This window comes from Muntiacus reevesi, chromosome 3, assembly GCF_963930625.1.
Source record: "Muntiacus reevesi chromosome 3, mMunRee1.1, whole genome shotgun sequence".
Classification (NCBI taxonomy): Eukaryota; Metazoa; Chordata; class Mammalia; order Artiodactyla; family Cervidae; genus Muntiacus; species Muntiacus reevesi.
Genome location: NC_089251.1, coordinates 124,006,770 through 124,025,259, shown reverse-complemented (window position 1 = coordinate 124,025,259; position 18,490 = coordinate 124,006,770). Strand labels below are relative to the sequence as shown.

General features: G+C 39.0%; 1 protein-coding gene across 7 annotated transcripts in view; it reads right to left on the bottom strand.

Annotated features, from left to right (window-relative positions):
• Positions 1-18,490, bottom strand: part of DOCK10 (dedicator of cytokinesis 10) — a 295,733-nt gene that overhangs the window by 90,724 nt on the left and 186,519 nt on the right. For all 7 annotated transcript variants that reach the window (XM_065930453.1, XM_065930455.1, XM_065930452.1 and 4 more), the window contains exons 8-14: positions 15,694-15,877; positions 14,215-14,300; positions 13,858-13,941; positions 13,583-13,738; positions 2,761-2,982; positions 2,450-2,572; positions 389-471 (exon numbers count right to left, since the gene is read on the bottom strand). In XM_065930453.1, the coding sequence (XP_065786525.1) occupies positions 389-471; positions 2,450-2,572; positions 2,761-2,982; positions 13,583-13,738; positions 13,858-13,941; positions 14,215-14,300; positions 15,694-15,877 (938 nt within the window). The remainder of the gene's footprint in view (positions 1-388; positions 472-2,449; positions 2,573-2,760; positions 2,983-13,582; positions 13,739-13,857; positions 13,942-14,214; positions 14,301-15,693; positions 15,878-18,490) is intronic.

Below are 18,490 nucleotides of genomic sequence, written 5' to 3'. Positions count from 1 at the left end.
AGTTTCAGGGATCAATCTGACGATTTCATTTGACCACCCATATAAAGACCTGTGTTTTCTACACAGATGAAAACATGTAGCTGCATAAGAAATTGCGGTGCTTCCATCTGAATATTATATAATATGGAAGTTATGACCATTGGATACCTGGTCATGCATACCATGCACCCGTGTCATGGGCCCAGTCTATTATGAGCTGACTTGCTAAATTGTAAAACACATGTTTCTAGGGAACTCCAGGTATTTATTTATGGAGATGAACACATTGGCATTCTTCTAGGTGTTAGCATGTTAAAAATAACAGGTAACACAGACATGTTCAAAACTGAAGCTTTCAATGTAGATTATAAATGCATTTCTATTCTGTTGGTTGCAATTGTCAACCTACCTCACTGCCCAAGCGAACGGCATGCGGTATTTCCCCAACTTGCTGCAGAACTGCCTGTTGGATTTTAGTATCTTTTGTGCATACTAAGGAAAAAAATAAATAAAGACATTGTTTAGAACATCACTATAGAAATAGTCCATGCAAAATGCGAATAAATACCTTTCTGTGTTATCTCATATTGAAAATCAGTGACATCCTGCTTTACTGGCCCAGAGATTCTATCCTCTAAAGAGCAAAATGATGTTGTCTGTGTTCAAATTATTGCATAAGGTTTTTCTATCTTTAATTATTTTTTAAACATCCTCTCTTTTTTCCTTTTTTGCTTCTCGGCCATCCCACGTGGCATGTGGGCTCTTAGTTCCCTGATCAGGGATCGAACCAGCGCCCCCTGCTTTGGAAGCATTAACCACTGGATCACCAGGGAAGTCTCTCTTTCTTCTTAGTTTAGAAATTTTAAACACAGAAAACACTCTTATCTTGGAATACCAACTTTACCCTCCCTGTTTTTTCCTGACTTAAGAGACCTTAAAATATTGAATGGAAACAGTTATCAAATTTACATTCACAGTTTGTCCTATATTTATTTTTATTTGTTATGACAGCAGTCAGCAAATTTGTTCTGTAGGGATCTGCGGGCCATGTACTCTCTGTCTCGGCTTCTTAGCTCGGTCACCACAGCAGGAAAGCAGCCATAGATAATCTTAAATGAATCAGTATAACTGTGTTTCAATAAAACTTTACTTACAAAAATAGGTGGCAGACTGGGTTTTAAAGCACTCTCTCATAAATATGTTAGACACGGTCCTAAACTGTCACACAACCTCAAATTCAATTATTACACATCATTTTCCAATATACATCTTTAGGTGGATAATAAAAACTTTTTGTATTTATTTTCTATTAAAATAATAATATTATTTTAAAAATGCAGTAATTGAAAAAAGAAAGCAGAAACAATGTCCTGTAGTCCCACCATTTAAGGAACTTATGGTATTTTCTTTCCTCTTTCTTTCTTCATTTAGGTATTATTATAACTTGGTAAACAACTATTTTACTTTTTCACTTAGTTCTGCATAAGCATTGCTGATGTCTTAGTAAACTGTATTTCCTTGTTTCCAGTCAGATTAATCCTAACTTTTCATTGTTGTTAACACTTCAGTCCTTGGAGGTTAAAATTTTACCCTCATAAATTTATTTTCACCAATAGATTCTCAGTTGCAATTACTGTATCAAAAAGCATAAGCTGAGACTATACACTTTAAAAATTTCCAACTGGATACTTGTTTCACTAACAAGGGACTATTTCAAGACTCATATTTATCAAACTTGATAATTCATCAAGGCAATGAGAGATTCAATTCCCCAGCAGGTTGATAAGTCCGGTGTCCCCGAGGAGGAGAAATGGGTCTGGGGCTCTCGAGGAAGAGACAGGGGTCTGGAATCCTCAAGAGGAGAAAAGGACAGATGTCTTTTTTTTTCTCTACATTCCTTAGTCTTAGTCACATAAAACTTTTTTTTCTTTAAGATGATTACACAACAAACAACTCAGTGTAAACTCTGTACTAAGGATTATATAACAGCAATGTGTCCTGCTTAAGGACAGTTCTTCCTTCCTGTAAACCTTCTGACTAATCCTGGTGTATTAAAATGGATATTATGGGAGTGGGTCTGGTAAGATCTTTCTATTGTTAAATTCTAATCCTGTCATCTTAAATGTAAATTGTGGGAGTGGGTCTGGTAAATTTTTACAACTGTGAGACATTCTTTTGATTTATTGTAATAACCAATTGAAAAAGTATATAATTCCTTTGCTAAGACTAGCGAGGGGGGCACTCTCTGTCCCTCTTCTGATGCTATGTCAGAAGCTTTCTCTGTCCCTTTTAATATTTAATAAAACTCTGCTACACAAAAGCTCTTGAGTGATCAAGCCTGGTCACTGGTCCCAAAGCTAAATCTTCTTTGGAGATCAGGAATCTGACATTGTTCACCGTAACCTATCAGCAGTGTGATTTTTATTTCTTGAAAGTAACTGAAATCATTTATAAAAAGATCATGCATTACCTTGTTGGAGTCCGGATTTTTAATATAAGGTTCAGCACCACTTGCAATGTTTCCCATCAGTACTTTTTCAATTTTGGCCACTAAAACAATTTCAGAGTGTGGATTGCTTACAGAAAATATAGCCTGTATACAAAGAAAACAAATAATAAGCATCTAGGAAACCACGATGAAGACATAGACAAAATTTTACTTTTTACAGTACAACTTTAAGGGGAATTTTTATTCAGAAAACTGCTCATCTTTTGTAATCTATTGGTAAGAACAATGGAACAAACATCTTCCCTCTGATGAGAAATAAACAGAAGCGCAACCTGCTTTGGAAATTTTAGCCATTCTTCTGGAAATCCCTTGATGTGAGGTTCTCCTGATTGTCTGGGAGTGACAGTGTCTATGTTTCCATTTTCCACAGCCACGGACGCCCCTAAGAGCATCTGCCTGACAGCAGTGTGGTTCAGATCCACATGGAAATCGGCAGAAATCTTCCTGCTGTCTCTGAGGTCATAAAGTGCCACACTCACAAAAAAAGGCTCAATCTGCGGGAAGAAGAAAGAATTGGTGGTTTTGACATAAAACCATTACACAGACAATAGCCTCCTTAGTACAGTATTTAATAACGTTATAGATAAAATACTACTGAGAGAGTCAATTCCTAGGCAGGTTGATAAGAAGTCTGGGGTTCCCAAGGAGGAAGGGGTCTGGGGCTCTTGAGGAGGAGATAGGGGTCTGGAAATTCTCAAGGAGGAGGAAAAGACAAATATCTTTTTTCTCCCTCTACATTCCCTAGTCTTAGTCACATAAAACTTTTTTTTTTTCTTTAGATCAAGAACTGCTGATTACACAACAAACAACTCAGTTTAAACTCTGTACTAAGGATTATAGAATAACAATGTGTCCTGCTTGAGGACAGTTTCTCCTTCCTGAAAGTTCAGTTCAGTTCAGTCACTCAGCAGTGTACAACTCTATGCGACCCCATGGACTACAGCATGCCAGGCCTCCCTGTCCATCACCAACTCCCAGAGTTACTCAAACTCAAGTCCATGGAGTCGGTGATGCCATCCAACCATCTCATCCTCTGTCCCCCCTTCTCCTCCTGCCTTCAACCTTTCCCAGCATCAGGGTCTTTACAAATGAATCAATTCTTGCCATCAGGTGGCCAAAGTGCTTCAGCATCAGTCCTTCCAATGAATACTCAGGACTGATTTCCTTTAGGATTGACTGGTTGGATCTCCTCGCAGTCCAAGGGACTCTCGAGAGTCTTCTCCAACACCACGGTTCAAATGCATCAATTCTTTGGCACTCAGCTTTCTTTACAGTCCAACTCTCACATTCATACATGACTACTGGAAAAACAATAGCTTTGACCAGATGGACCTTTGTTGGCAAAGTAATGTCTCTGTTTTTTAATATGCTGTCTAGGTTGGTTACAGCTTCTCTTCCAAGGAACAAGTGTCTTTTAATTTCATGACTGCAATCACCATCAGCAGTGATTTTGGAGCCCAAGAAAATAAAGTTTGTCACTGTTTCCCCATCTATTTGCCATGAAGTGATGGGACCAAATGCCATGATCTTGGTTTTCTGAATGCTGAGCTTTAAGCCAATTTTTTCACTCTCCTCTTTCACTTTTCATCAAGAGGTTCTTCTTCACTTTCTGCATAAGGGTGGTGTCATCTGCATATCTGAGGTTATTGATATTTCTCCTGGAAATCTTGATTCCATCTTGTGCTTCATCTAGCTCAGTATTTCTCATGATGTACTCTGCATATAAGTTAAATAAGCAGGGTGACAATGTACAGCCTTGACGTACTCCTTTCCCGATTTGGAACCAGTCTGTTCCATGTCCAGTTCTAACTGTTGCTTCCTGACCTGCATACAGATTTTTTTCAAGAGGCAGGTAAAGTGGTCTGGTATTCCCATCTCTTGAAGAATTTTCCACAGTTTATTGTGATCCACACAGTCAAAGGCTTTGGCACAGTCAATAAAGCAGATGTTTTTCTGGAACTCTCTTGCCTTTTTGAAGATCCAACGGATGTAGGCAATTTGATTTCTGGTTCCTCTGCCTTTTCTAAATCCAGCTCGAACATCTGGAAGTTCACGGTTCACATACTGTTGAAGCCTGGCTTGGAGAATTTTGAGCATTACTTTACTAGCATGTGAGATGAATGCAATTGTGTGGTAGTTTCAGCATTCTTTCTGGAAACCTTCTGACTACTCCTGATATCTTAGAATGTATACATTATGGGAGTGGGTCTGGTAAAATCTTTCTATTGCTAGCTCTAATCTTGTAATCTTAAAATGTATACATTATGGGAGTGGGTCTGGTAAAATCTTTCTATTGCTAGCTCTAATCCTGTAATCTTAAAGTGTAAATTATGGAAGTGGGTCGAGTAAGATCTTTACAACCTTGAGACATTCTTTTGATTTATTGTAGTAACTAAGTTAAAAAGTTATAATTCTCTCGCTTAGACTAGCGAGGGGGACACTCTCTGTCCACCTTCTGATGTCTGTGTCATAAGCTTTCTCTGTCCCTTTTCCATACTTTAAAAACACAGAAGCTCTTGAGTGATCAAGCCTGGTCCCTGTTCCTGAAATTAAATCTTTGGAGATCACAAATTCGACACCATTCACTGTAAGCTCTCATTACTATTTATATAGTAAAATATTTCCTTTTATGTTATATGCAATACATATTATAATACTATATATTACATATGTTACATAGTCATTAAATATATTTCCCCTTCCTTCTTTCTTTATTTTGATTGAGCCATGCATCATATGGGATGTTAGTTTCCTGACCAGGGATCAAACTTGCACCCTCTGCACTGGCATTTTATTACATATTTTATATATAATATGCAAAATATAATATTTGTATAAAATAATATAACACACACACACACATATATATATGTAGATATGTATATAGACTCACGGATTGCTACTTTATTCAATAAATTTCCATCTCTTACTATCATTATTTAGAGTGATACTCAAGTTGTCCTAGATTTGGCTAGAGGTACACCCTTCAGGGTAGCGCCTGTGTCTCTATGGCAGGTCTTCATCATTTCTGGAGTACCTCTTTCTGTACCCAAGAAGGTTTTTCAGTTCATCTTTACTCTTCATGCCCCAGACATTCCTCCAAAGACCCCCGGTTCCTGTGAGTGAGGGTGACACTTTGAAATCAAGATCTGGGTGCTTGTTAGGCTCATTGTTTCTGGGACACACACACACACACACACACACACACACACACACACACAAACACACACATACACAAAATATTCACATTTACAACTGTGACTGAGCAGGACCCCATGGGGCCTTCCCAGGACAGGCCTTCCCCCGTATCCTTGGCTTTAGCCCCTCTCTGAAGTACTGAGATGATATTAATACTTGTTTAGTCACTCAGTCGTGTCCAACTCTCTGTGACCCCGTGGACTGTAGCCCGCCAGGTTTCTCTGTCCAGGGGATTTCCTAGGAGGAACACTGGAGTAAGTTGCCTTTTCCTTCTCCACGGCCTTCTCTGGTGGCTCACATGGCAAAGCATGTGCCTACAATGCAGGAGACCTGGGTTCGATCCCTGGGTCAGGAAGATTCCCCTGGAGAAGGAAATGGCAACCCACTCCAGTACTCTTGCCTAGAAAATCCCATGGATGGAGGAGCCTGGTAGGCTACAGTCCATGGGGTCGCAAAGAATCGGACACGACTGAACGACTTCACTTTCTTTCTTTCTCCAGGGATCTTCCCGACCCAGAAATCAAACCCATATCTCCTGCAATGACAGGCGGATTCTTTTATCACTGAGCCACCTGGGAAACCCTAGGTAATAGTATTTCAGGCAGATTTCCTGAGTTGTTCTGCAGATGTGAAACCTCCCGCAATCACCAAAAAAAGGAGGAACTACTTGATGACCATAAGCACATAACCCCAGGCCTCCTGGAGCCTAAGGATGAATAATGTTAACCCCTGTGACAGGACCCTGCTACCTCACAATCAGCCAATCAGAGAATTGTTCACAAGCTGATCACATACCCTGAGATGCCCCTGTCATCTTCCCTTTAAAAATGTTTTGCTGAAACCTTTTGGAGAGCTACAGGTTTTTTAGGGCATGAGCCAACCAGTCTCCTTGCATGGCCTTGAAATAAACTCTCTGCTCCAAACTCCTGTTTAAGCTTGTTCGGCCTCATTGTACTTCAGGCACATGAACTTGTGTTAACACTGATTTCTTTATCACTATCTGTACGTGAATATTTGCGAAAAACTCATGGGTCCATTCTGTAAGCTCCATTTCCAATCGAGATCCTCAAAGGTTCTTTCTAGGTTTTTCCTTTTTCATATTTGTAAATATTTCTTCCAGTCGTGAAAAACCTGACTCATCATTAATTACTTATTTCTTCAATCAGTTTACCTTTGGTTTCAAAGTAACCAATCTCCCAATCATAGCAGCATCTTCTCTGGCTGCCTCCTCTGTACTACCTTGCACAATGCCCCACTTCCTGACAAGTCCAAGGGCAAGGCACCTCTGAGTCTCCATGTGGCTTTCTCCCCCGAAACATCTGGGGTTCTTGGGCTCATTCAGCTCCAAGCCTCAGTGTGACTGCCCCCTCGACCTCTTGCTACCATGCTAGGAAGGAAGAGGAAGATGTGAATAAAGGGAAAATGAGAAGGTAAAGGAAGACGGAAAGAGAAGGAAGAGTTTCTTGTTTGAGTGAAAAAGTAGAAGTTTGGTAAAGAAGAGTTTATAAGGGCTTCTAGTAGGTGTAGTGACATAGGCAGTCACAAAGACATGAATAAACACAGGTTTAGAGTGAGATCAGAGTGGAAACACAACATGAGGATGTGTTTGTAGAAAATACACTTGAGAAACACTAGGGAGGCACATTAGGTACTAGAAGCCTTGGAAACTCACTGCATGTGTGTGTGTGTGTGTGTGTGTGTGTGTGTGTGTGTGTTGGTTGGTTGGAGAGACGGTTCACAGGGGCAGGAATTAAAGAAAATTCTCAGGTTTGGGACTATAGAGATTAAGTGAATGACAATGCCATTCACTAATGTATAGGATGAAGACACAAAGATGAATTCTTCAGTACAGAAAGTCATTTGTAGGACATTCCAGGAGCAGTGGGGTATATGGGTGTTGAGCTCAGCCAAGGAAATTGGGCTGGAGAGCTGAAAACGAAAGATTTGGGTATGTGGGTTCCTGTTCAAGCATGAAAAGGAAAAAAGAGAAAATCCTAGGAAATGGCAGAATGGCATCCTAGGAAATATGAGCATGCATGGGATAGAGGTGGGAGTAGGAAAACCAGTTTACAAAGAAGACTGTGGAGTGGAGAGGGATTTTTTAAAACAAGTTGATAAAAACGTTTAATGCTGCCAGAGTATCACAGACACTGAAGAAGAAAGATTTAATAAAGAAATAATTTTCAACTAGAAACATGTCAAATGCAACAGAATTTAAATAGAAGGACAGAAATATAGATATGTAATTATATTCACAGATATATGTACATATATACACATGACTAATTATAAGTACATATGTAAATACATACATATGTAATTAACTATAGACTTCTTAAAATGTATATACTTATAAAAAGTTTTTAAAGTTTTGTTTATGCTACTTCATCTTGAACTGATGCCTCTCATCCACCGATATTCTGTGGATAGGTAGGTTATATACAAAAAATACATTGTGAGCAAGCTTATCACTGTACAGACTCACTCATGCCATAGATTTTGCTGAATGTTTAATAAATATCTTGTGTTCTTTGAAATGCAGGAATATGGCTAGCTTATAATAAGGGTATTAGTTTAATTCCTTAATATTAGCAATATTTGGCAGATTCCTTACTGTTAGAATTATACATATAAAATAAAATTCAACAAATAAAAAAAAAGACAAAATGTAAAAGTTTCATATTTCGCCAATTTAATTTAGAAAAACTCTTGGTTTGTGGTACTGGTAGTCTGCCAAGAGTTGAAAAATACAAAATTAAATGAAATAATTCAGGTAGGAACCCAAAACACATTGAAGGTCAAAGGAAAAAATCCTTATTATTTTGCAGATTGCTGCCTTTTGACTTTCACTTCTGCTTTGTTAATGGAAATAAATTACCTGCTTTGATAATCAATAAAAAATAAAGCTCATATGGTGATTCACTTATTTCTTCCAATCCACCTTTTCAACTTAAATGTCACATCTTACATTTTGAATCACTGGTTTTTCGATAAATATTTGTTTAGCAAAGCATCTACAAAGCCCAACGAATCATCAGAGGTTTCTTGCTTAAAATTCTGTACTCTTTAAACTCTGTACTCTTTAAAAAATTTAAGAACATGAAATTCTAAATGTACTTCTGCTGTAAAGCAGCTTCATTAGTTCAGATTTTTGGATCGATTTCTATTTTCAAAGTAATATTTTATACTCTAAAGCCGTCAACTTGAAGTTGGTTTTCAATTGACTGACTGAAAAATTATATGCTGTCAAGTATTGTTTCCTCATCATGAAAAAGTTCTTTTGGGGAGTCTTTTTAAAAGCTCATTCATTAAATGCAACTGCATTGTTGTTGGCTCTTCAGCAACTTGGAGAAACATTTCAATTAGTTTAAAAGCATGTTCGCTGAGTTAAAAACAATGAGTTTAAAAATAGCGACATGAATAAATGAGTGTCACTGAACAATCACAAAAAGATTTTTTAAAACAATGCCATTACATATAAAATTGAAGTTGAGTCAAGATGAGGCTGTTTTATCAGTTTTTTACATTGTTTATAAGCACTATGAAATTATTCTTAAAGATGTTTTCTTAGTTTTTGTTTTAGCATTTGTATCAATTACAAAATTAATTAAAAATAATACAGACATACAGAGCACTTGAAAACAACTTATCCCTTTGTCCTGAGAGATATGAAAGGGCTCCCAAAAGCTGCTCTTTGAATTGGACATATTCTCTTGCCCGAGACTGCGCCAGATACAAACATTTAGCTTCTGAATATGGGCTTTAATATAAAGATTGGACTCCAACGGGCTCCCCAGGTGGTGCTAGTGGTAAAGAACCTGCCCTCTAATGCACAAGACTTAAGAGATGCGGGTTCGATCCTTGGGTTGGGAAGATCCCTTGGAGAAGGAAATGACAACCCACTCCAGTATTCTTGTCTGGAGAATCCCAGGGACAGAGGAACTTTGAGAGCTACAGTCCATAGGGTCGCAAAGAATCAGACATGACTGATATGACTTCACACACACACACAGGAATCCACGTGGAGGGAGTCACATGCTCCTGGCGCTGGAAAGAAAGCCCATTCTCTTTGATGTTTGTTTCTAAATTTGAGTTTTGAATCACACTTAAGGATGTACTTTGGCTCCCCTGGTGGCTTAGCAGTAAAGAACCTGCCTGCCAATGCAAGAGACTTGGGTTTGATCCCTGAGTTGGGAAGATCCCGTGGAGAAGGAAATGGCAACCCCCTCCAGCATTATTGTCTGGGAAATCCCACGGACAGAGGAGCCCGGTGGGGTTGCAGTCCATGGGGTTGCAGAAGAGTCAGACATGACTTAGCAACTAAACAACAACAACAAGGATGCATTTGGTCAAAAAAGAATTCATTTTTATTTAATAAACTGATTAAGTGATACTATGATTTAGGTTAAATTTTTCTGATATTTCTAAATAGTTTCAAGACTAAGTTTCTAGGTTTGTCTTTTTTTAAATCCCAAGTGAAAATATGTTCTGAATACTCCTCCTAACACTTTCACATAAAGGAACATTTTTCCTGCTATAGTCATCCTCCACATGGCCACATCTACCATGCTCTTCTCTCGCTTCATGTTACTCAGCTTCTTAGCACCATTCCACACGGCTGGCTCTTTCTTTCTTGGCATCACGAGTCAGTCTTTCCTGGTTTATCCCTACATCAACGACCATTCCTTCTGAGTTTTCTTTGGTCACTTCAATATTCATCCATTTAATATTTCCTACATACATATAAATTTCTATATGATTTCCTGTGTGTTACCGCCTGGACTAGCCTTTCAGATTTATATCTCTGTTCATGCCATTCCCTTGAGTTCCAAACATGTGTTTGAGTCTGCCTAATGGACATCTCGATTTGCATATTGAATAGGCCAATTAAGCTTCACATGTCCATAATGTACTTTTTGGCCTGTATCCCCCAAATCTGCTCTTCCTCTAGTCTTGTCCTCCTAGTAATGACAGCCTTATGCCTATAAGCGTCTAAAGCAAAAACTAGAGACTCATCCTTGAGATTTCTCTTCTCTTTATCCTGTATATCCCATATATCCAAAAAATCTGTCAATTCAATTTACAAAACATCAGTCAAATCCATCCATTCCTCTCCTTCCTCTTTGCCAGTCCTAGAGCAAGCCACTGTGAACTGAACTGTTCACAGTGAACAGAAATAAACTTCTGTTTGCCTTGGTCACCTGTTTCTTTCAGTCCATTCCTCTGATGGGATGTTTTAAGAACACAAATTCTTAAATTAGAATTAAGAATTAGAATTAGAATTAGATCAAACCATTTTAAAGTGCTTCAAACCCTAGGACAGCCTCCAATTACACTAAGGATAAATCCAAACTCTTCACTACAGTGTAGAAGACGCTCTCTACTCTTACTCTGTGCTGTTTCTCCCATCCCCTCTTGGTCTGCCCTTCCCTTCACTATCTCCTTTCAGTTTCTAGAATCGGCTAACATTTACCAGTCTCAGGGAACTTCACACTTGTTCTTTCTTCTGCCTGGAACCTTTTGCCCTGACCTGATGTTTTCCCTTTCTCAACCTTGGTTTCTGTTCAAATGTCACCCTCTCAGAGAGGTCTCCTGTGGTCATCTTATTCTCAGTAGCCCTCCTCTCAGTTCCTCTGTATCATATCTCTCTATGTTGATTTACTTTAAAGAACTCTGCACAGTCTGCAAGCTTCTTGTTAATTCATTTATTTCCTTATTTACTTTGATCTTTTCCCAAAGATTCTAATCTTCAAGAGGCCAGGGACCTTGTTCAACTAATTCCCTGCTGTTTCTCCAGTACTTAGAACAAGTCTGGGGCTTCCCTGATAGCTCAAATGGTAAAGAGTCTGCCTGCAATGCAGGAGACCCCGGTTCGATTCCAGGGTTGGGAAGATCTGTGGTAGAGGGAAAGAAGTGACCCACTCCATTATTCTGGCCTGGAGAATGCCATGGACTGTATAGTCCATGGGGTCACAAAGAGTCCTTGGAAGAAAAGCTATGACCAACCTAGACAGCATATTGAAAAGCAGAGACATTACTTTGCTGACAAAGGTCTATCTAGTCAAAGCTATGGTTTTTCCAGTAGTCATGTATGGATGTGAGAGTTGGACTATAAGGAAAGCTGAACGCCGAAGAATTGTTGCTTCTGAACTGTGGTGTTGGAGTAGACTCTTGAGTGTCCCTTGGACTGCAAGGAGATCCAACCAGTCCATTCTAAAGGAGATCAGCCCTGAGTGTTCATTGGAAGGACTGATGCTGAAGCTGAAACTCTAATACTTAGGCCACCTGATGTGAAGAACTGACTCATTGGAAAAGACCCTGATGCTTGAAATGACTGAAGGTGGGAGGAGAAGGGGTTGACAGAGGATGAGATAGTTGGATGGCATCACCAACTTGATGGACATGAGTTTGAGTAAACTCCGGGAATTGGTAATGGCAGGGAGGCCTGGCGTGCAGCAGTCCTTGGGGTCACAGAGAGTTGGACATGACTGAGAGACTGAACTGAAATGAACTAGAACAAGTCTGGCTCCATTAGGTGCACTGAATAAAGTATTTGCTGGAGAATGAATAAACTCAACTTTAACTACTTTCATTCTGTCACATACCTAGGGCAAGTTACAGTTTATAAAATATGAAGAAGCTTCATTTGGGGGGAAGATTCTTACCAGAAATACATTTCTGTTTTAGCTCATTTGTCAATAAGAATCTCATAGGTAACACTGAAACCATCAATATTTTGCATGCATCATATTTACAAATTCTCCTCATTAAACCTGAGGTCCACAGCACACACCATTACCCTGCTACTAGAATAGGAAGAAGGAGGCTCAGAGAAGCATTAAGGTACCTGAAGACCCAAGGGAAGCAGATTACAGTCTTTCTGAAAGGGTTCATTCATTTGCCCGCTACTCACCGTCAAACTAACAAGGCTTATTTTAAGATATCATAAATAGAGAGGTGTACGGATTGTGCGTACAATTTGCAGAAAAATGTCATACTGTTTCTACCCTCTAAAAGCAGATGTGGCTTGTATCATGGATTTGGAAATAAGTTCTTTAAGGTGAAAGATGACAATTGAGGGATGATTTATTAGAAATAAGAACAGAATGCATTAAAAAAGAATGAAAAGGAACACGCCAATATAGTAACAATGATTTTTGATGTTAAGATTGAGTACTTTTTATTTCTTTCTTTATAGTTAAACCTTTGATAATATTTATGCTAACAAAATATGCCCTTCCCACCCACACATTCACAATTAGTATAGAACTGTCCCGTAGAATACTAAAAATGAACTTTCAAGGGAGTCCGTTTAGTAAGAAGAGGAATCTTGTATTGATTTAATGAGTACAGTGATGTTTCCCAAGTATCGGTGAAGCATGTTTTCCCCCTACCATTTATATGTATTATTTATTTAATATTTATATATTATTCTACTTGACTCACTATTTAGCCTTGTTGTAAGCAATAGTAGCTGTGAAATCACAGGGTTAATTTGTTCATTATAAATATTCTCTAATATACATTAAAATTAACATATGAACATTAAAATAAAAATGTGGATTTAAAAGCAATCTCAAGTTCCACCAGAAAGATACAAACAGTATATCTGGAAACTCTGAACTATTGGGCTGATTTAAAGGAAAGAACCATAAAGCAGAGTCCCTTTCTTACTTCTTCTCTATGTTAAAAGGGAAATTTTGTGGCAGTATAATTGACAATTCCACTTCAGAACTTGTGCACTTTAGTCAAGTGGAAAAATGCTGTCAATCATATTCCTTGGTACAATAGAAGGTGTGAACTCAGTGCCTGGAATCATCAGGAATAGAAAAGATTTTAACGAGGGTGGTGTGATGTTGGCTGATGGGTACAGGATGTATCAGAAGAGAAACTTACATTCGTTATCGGATCATTTTCATTCTCCGTCACACATCCCTGAAGATTTAAGTTGAGAGCTTTACATATGATCATGATTCTCTTGGCGGCTTTCTCTTCAAATGGTTTGATCACAAACTCAGGTTCTAAAAGGTCCTTTTTCTGAAGTTTCAAGCTCTAAAAAAGTTTGAAAAGTTTTACTCAACAGACACCCATCATAAGAAAAGAGCTTCTAAATCATAAACCGCAACTGTACAAGTCAAGTTCACATCTGCTTAAAGAGAATTCCGACTTACATCTATATCTGGATCCAGCGAGAACAGATTTAGCCTCTCCATGTTTCGAGTTGCTTTGACAGTCTCTTCAGTTTCTGTGAGGTACTACAGAGAAAACAGTTAGTTCTTAGTTTCTACTTGGCCGGAAACCTACAGCCCAGCCCCATACACATGGCTAAGAAACAGTCCCTTAGTATTAACACTGTTATAATATCATCCATCAACACTCTGCAATCTTACAGAAACATGCTTTTTGTTTTCTGACTGTTGTGTTTCTTAGTCTAAATCTTAAAAGAAAGCATTTACATATTTCCCATGAAAGCAATAAATAAAAAGTAATTCGAGTTTATTTGCACAGAAAAATGTCAGCTTTATTACTTTCGTGAAGTCTGGGTGCAGGCTGTTCTCTGAAGAATCAGCTTCCTCCGGTGTGCTTTCACAAGTTATAGCATTATCCAGGGAATCTTGAAAAGATACATCAAGACCAGGTCATTAAATAATCTTCATGAATCATTCATTTTTCAAGCCTGTGACATATCCAAACTGGGTTAGACTCAAGGGTGATGAGGGAGGGACACTGGTGAGCAGATGCCTTCACTGTGCCCTGGCTCTAGTCCTCCATATAGTTGGAAAACCTGGGCCTGGAAATCGGACGTCCTGGTGATCATTTGGAGACACTCTTAATGACACCATCCTGTGCCCATAAGAACTCTGGACCCTTACAATACTACATTTATAATTGGGGTTGTCTTGTCTCACTTCATCAATGTATACTAAAGCTGTCTTACATATGAAAATATTTTTGATAATCCTGACTCTCAGGCCATCAACATAAAACCTACATTCTAGCTTCAGTTAGTTAAACTCTCTAGGACTCTGTAAACATTAATATTCTAGCTGATGATTATTAAGTAAATCATGAGTATAAAACACCTACTACAGTATACAGCAGGTGTTAAAATCAACACTGCCAGAACTTAAACACTCTTTGGGGGACCTCGCTGGTGTTTCAAGGGTTAAAAATCCTCCTTCCAATGCAGAGGATGTGGGTTCAATCCCTGATAGGGGAACATGCCCTGGGGCAACTAAGTCTGAGTGTCAAAACTAATACTCAGTGCAGTCAAACAAATAAATTAACTAAAAAAAATAAAGACTCTCTGGTTTTAATGTACCATGGTATTGTTCAAAATGTCTTAGAAGTTTTCCTTTGGGAGGAGTGACTGAGTCTGAGAATAAACTTGTCTTCCACATGACTATTAATATAAACCTGTTTTCCTTCTCTTCTTTTCACCATTTTTTCCCCTTTCTCTTGCTCTCTTCCCTTTGCCTAGAATGGATTAGAGTCTGATGAAAGAACTGGTATGGGCAGAAGAAAAATTTTTTATCTTATAAAAATCTCTTATCTCATGCAAAATTTATGGAACTTTCACAACTTGCCTTATCTGCATGGGGTCAAAAGCACACATGAAAGATGCTTTTCAACTATAAGGAAAGGATGCATATTTGCCATTACACAGTAACGTTCATTAATTAAATTTAATGGTATCTATAAAGCACAGAATCTCCCCTCTAACATCCCATTAGACATGGTCATTTTTTTTTTAGTATTGCTGATCAATGATTCCCAATATCATTTGCTGGATGTCGGCCTCAAATCATTGCTGGTCAACTAAAAAATCATATCTCTGTGAGGTGACCTTCACTATTCAGTAAAAGTAAAGGTTTGGGGGTGATTTCCTGGAGCAAATAGCTCAGAGTTGGACGAGCTAGACCTGACAGCTACCAGGATTACTAGCAGCTAAAATGAACCAAATGCACAGGTCACAGTTGGCAAGGGAGGGGGGGTGGTGTGCTCACCCAGCCCCAGATCCGTGAGCTCTGCACTCCTTCTGCCCTGGGGGGGCCCCTCAGGACTGATCTGCAGGATTCGGTTGAGGGTGTGGATCCATTCATCCATATCTGACTCCGTTTCAGCCGCCAACACAAAATAGGTCAGGTCATTCATTTTCAATTCAAAGGCATATTTTCTTAGTCTGTTATTCTGCAGCATAAAAAGAAAAAATACCAACTAAGTCTTAGAGAGTGAGAGATATTTTTTTATGGGGTTTTCCACACAAGGAGGTGACATCAAGTTAGATTTTCCAAAGCAGACAAAAGTTTAGATGGGTAAGAATTATTTGGGGCTTCCCAGGTGGTGCTAGTGGTAAAGAATCTGCCTGCCAATGAAGTAGACATAAGAGAATAGATTCGATCCCTGGGTGGGGACAGGCCTGGAGGGCTATAATCCATGGGATCACAAAGAGTTGGACATGACTTGAGTACACCACATCTACATCTACAAGAATTATTTTATTTGGTTTCTTTCAAGGCTTTTTGTACAAAGAGATATTTTAAGGTTGCTGTTGACTGGCTGAGCATGTGGGCTCAAATATTTCATCTTCAGGCATGGGGGAAGTATATTCTAAGCTTCTTTAAACACTTGCTTTGAGTTGCTGCCTTCACTTTCTCACCGTGTGTTCTGTCCACAACTCGCTCCAGTTGCGCTTTTGACCCCATCATATCCCAGAGGCTGCACTTGCCAAGGTCACCAACAAAGTCTACATTGCTGTACTATCCGAGGAGCTATACAATCTCTGCTGACCTGTCAGCAGAATTGACACAGTGGCTACTTCATCCTTCATGAAACCCATCTCACTCTGGTTTCCATGACTACACTCTATTCCAGTGTTCTTTCCTCCTGAATGGCCACCACTTTTCAGTCACCTCTACTGGCTCTTGCTTACCTTGTGACTTGTCATGCTAACCTTAGTTCCACCTTAGACTGTTTTCTTCCTTATCCAGTCCAATGACTTTAAATGACATCCGCATGCCAGGGGCTCACAATTCCTTTCTCTGCCTCTGGCTTCCTCATCAACCTCCAGACTTTCGTCCTACTTGACATCTCTACTTGCATTTTGTGACCAACCCATGAGGTTTTGTTCTAGTTCATTGGATGTGCTCCCATCATAGACTTTGTTGCTGCCACAAAGGCCTGAAACAACCGTTCCATCCCAGTCACCAGGTACGTATCTATACATATAACACCATGTTTGCCCTTCATGTATTTAGGTGACTTATATTCACTCTTCAGATCTGAACTAAAGTTGTCCTTGCTCAATGAAACTTTCCCAATTCCCCTAGCTGGGGACAGGATTCTTGTCCTCCAGGGTACTCACAAAAATTTGGGATTACATGCTTATTCACTTTCATTTGCTTTGTTGCACAGCATATTCCTCCCTTATAACTGCCTTCATGAGAGCTGGAGCACCACTATATGCTATCACAGAGCCATCACACAGGATTCAACAACAGTGCATTCAAAGCAATTACTTCTTATGAATGGGACAGAAGAGGTTCCAATCCTTGGGAATGAATGAACAACTGAAGAAATAAACTAACAAATGAAAAACAGAGATTCTCTGCTGTGCAGAGAATTGAAGTGGTCTGATTCGATGAGTAACTACCTTAGGTTAGACTTTCACAGAAGGTGAAATCTATAAAAAGAAATGAGATGTTTAAAGATCAAAGAAGCACATTTAAAGTAGTGGGAATACAAAAGCAGACTATTATAGCAGTTTATATACATTTCTGCCATGAGATTAGAAATATAAAGGCAAAGCAGAAACTTCCCCCAGTGATAACTAGAGTTATGTACCTGGGGTGGTTGAAAGAATTCCTGAAGATATTCCATCTTCAAATCACTCCCAGGTAACTCTGATACAAGTGTTCAATTATTACCTACACTGTTCTAAAGTCTAAGAGCACTCACAGCTGTAGTAAAGCAAGACTCTATACAATTAAAGTAAGTAAAATGCAAATAAGAGTAGAAGTCTAAGATGACAGGGTCACTATAGTGTGGGGGTACAACTTAAACGTCAAGATATAAACTCTTTCTGAGAACAAGACTGCTGTTTCTTGGAGGCAAAAGAGAATAATCTTTAATATACTTCGGGTAATCTTCTCTTCCTTTGGGATGCTCTGAGACACTTCCCAAAATAGCTTTCTTCTTTCAACTTCCACGATAGCACGATTACTACTACAAATGTGACACTAAACATTTGCCAGTTATATATCTGGCACTGTGCTGAGGATTTTACAGTCATCATTTTTATTTAAATCTCGTAACAACTCTATGAGAGACACTGTTATCATTCCATTTAGCATATGAAAACACTGAGGCTTGAGGAGACAAATGAAAACCTGCTTGGAATACATGGACAGCAAGTGGTGGAGACAGGAAGTAATCCCTTTATATTTTAACACGCCCTGAGACAATCCATGAAATTAAAAGACGCTTCCTCCTTGGAAGGAAAGTTATGACCAACCCAGATAGCATGTTAAAAAGCAGAGACATTACTTTGCCAACAAAGGTCCGTCTGGTCAAGGCTATGGTTTTTCCAGTGGTCATGTATGGATGTGAGGGTTGGACTATAAAGAAAGCTGAGCGCCGAAAAATTGATGCTTTTGAACTGTGGTATTGGAGAAGACTCTTGAGAGTCCCTTGGACTGTGAGGAGATCCAACCAGTCCATCCTAAAGGAGATCAGCCCTACTGGAAGGACTGATGCTGAAGCTGAAACTCCAGTACTTTGGCCATCTCATGTGAAGAGTTGACT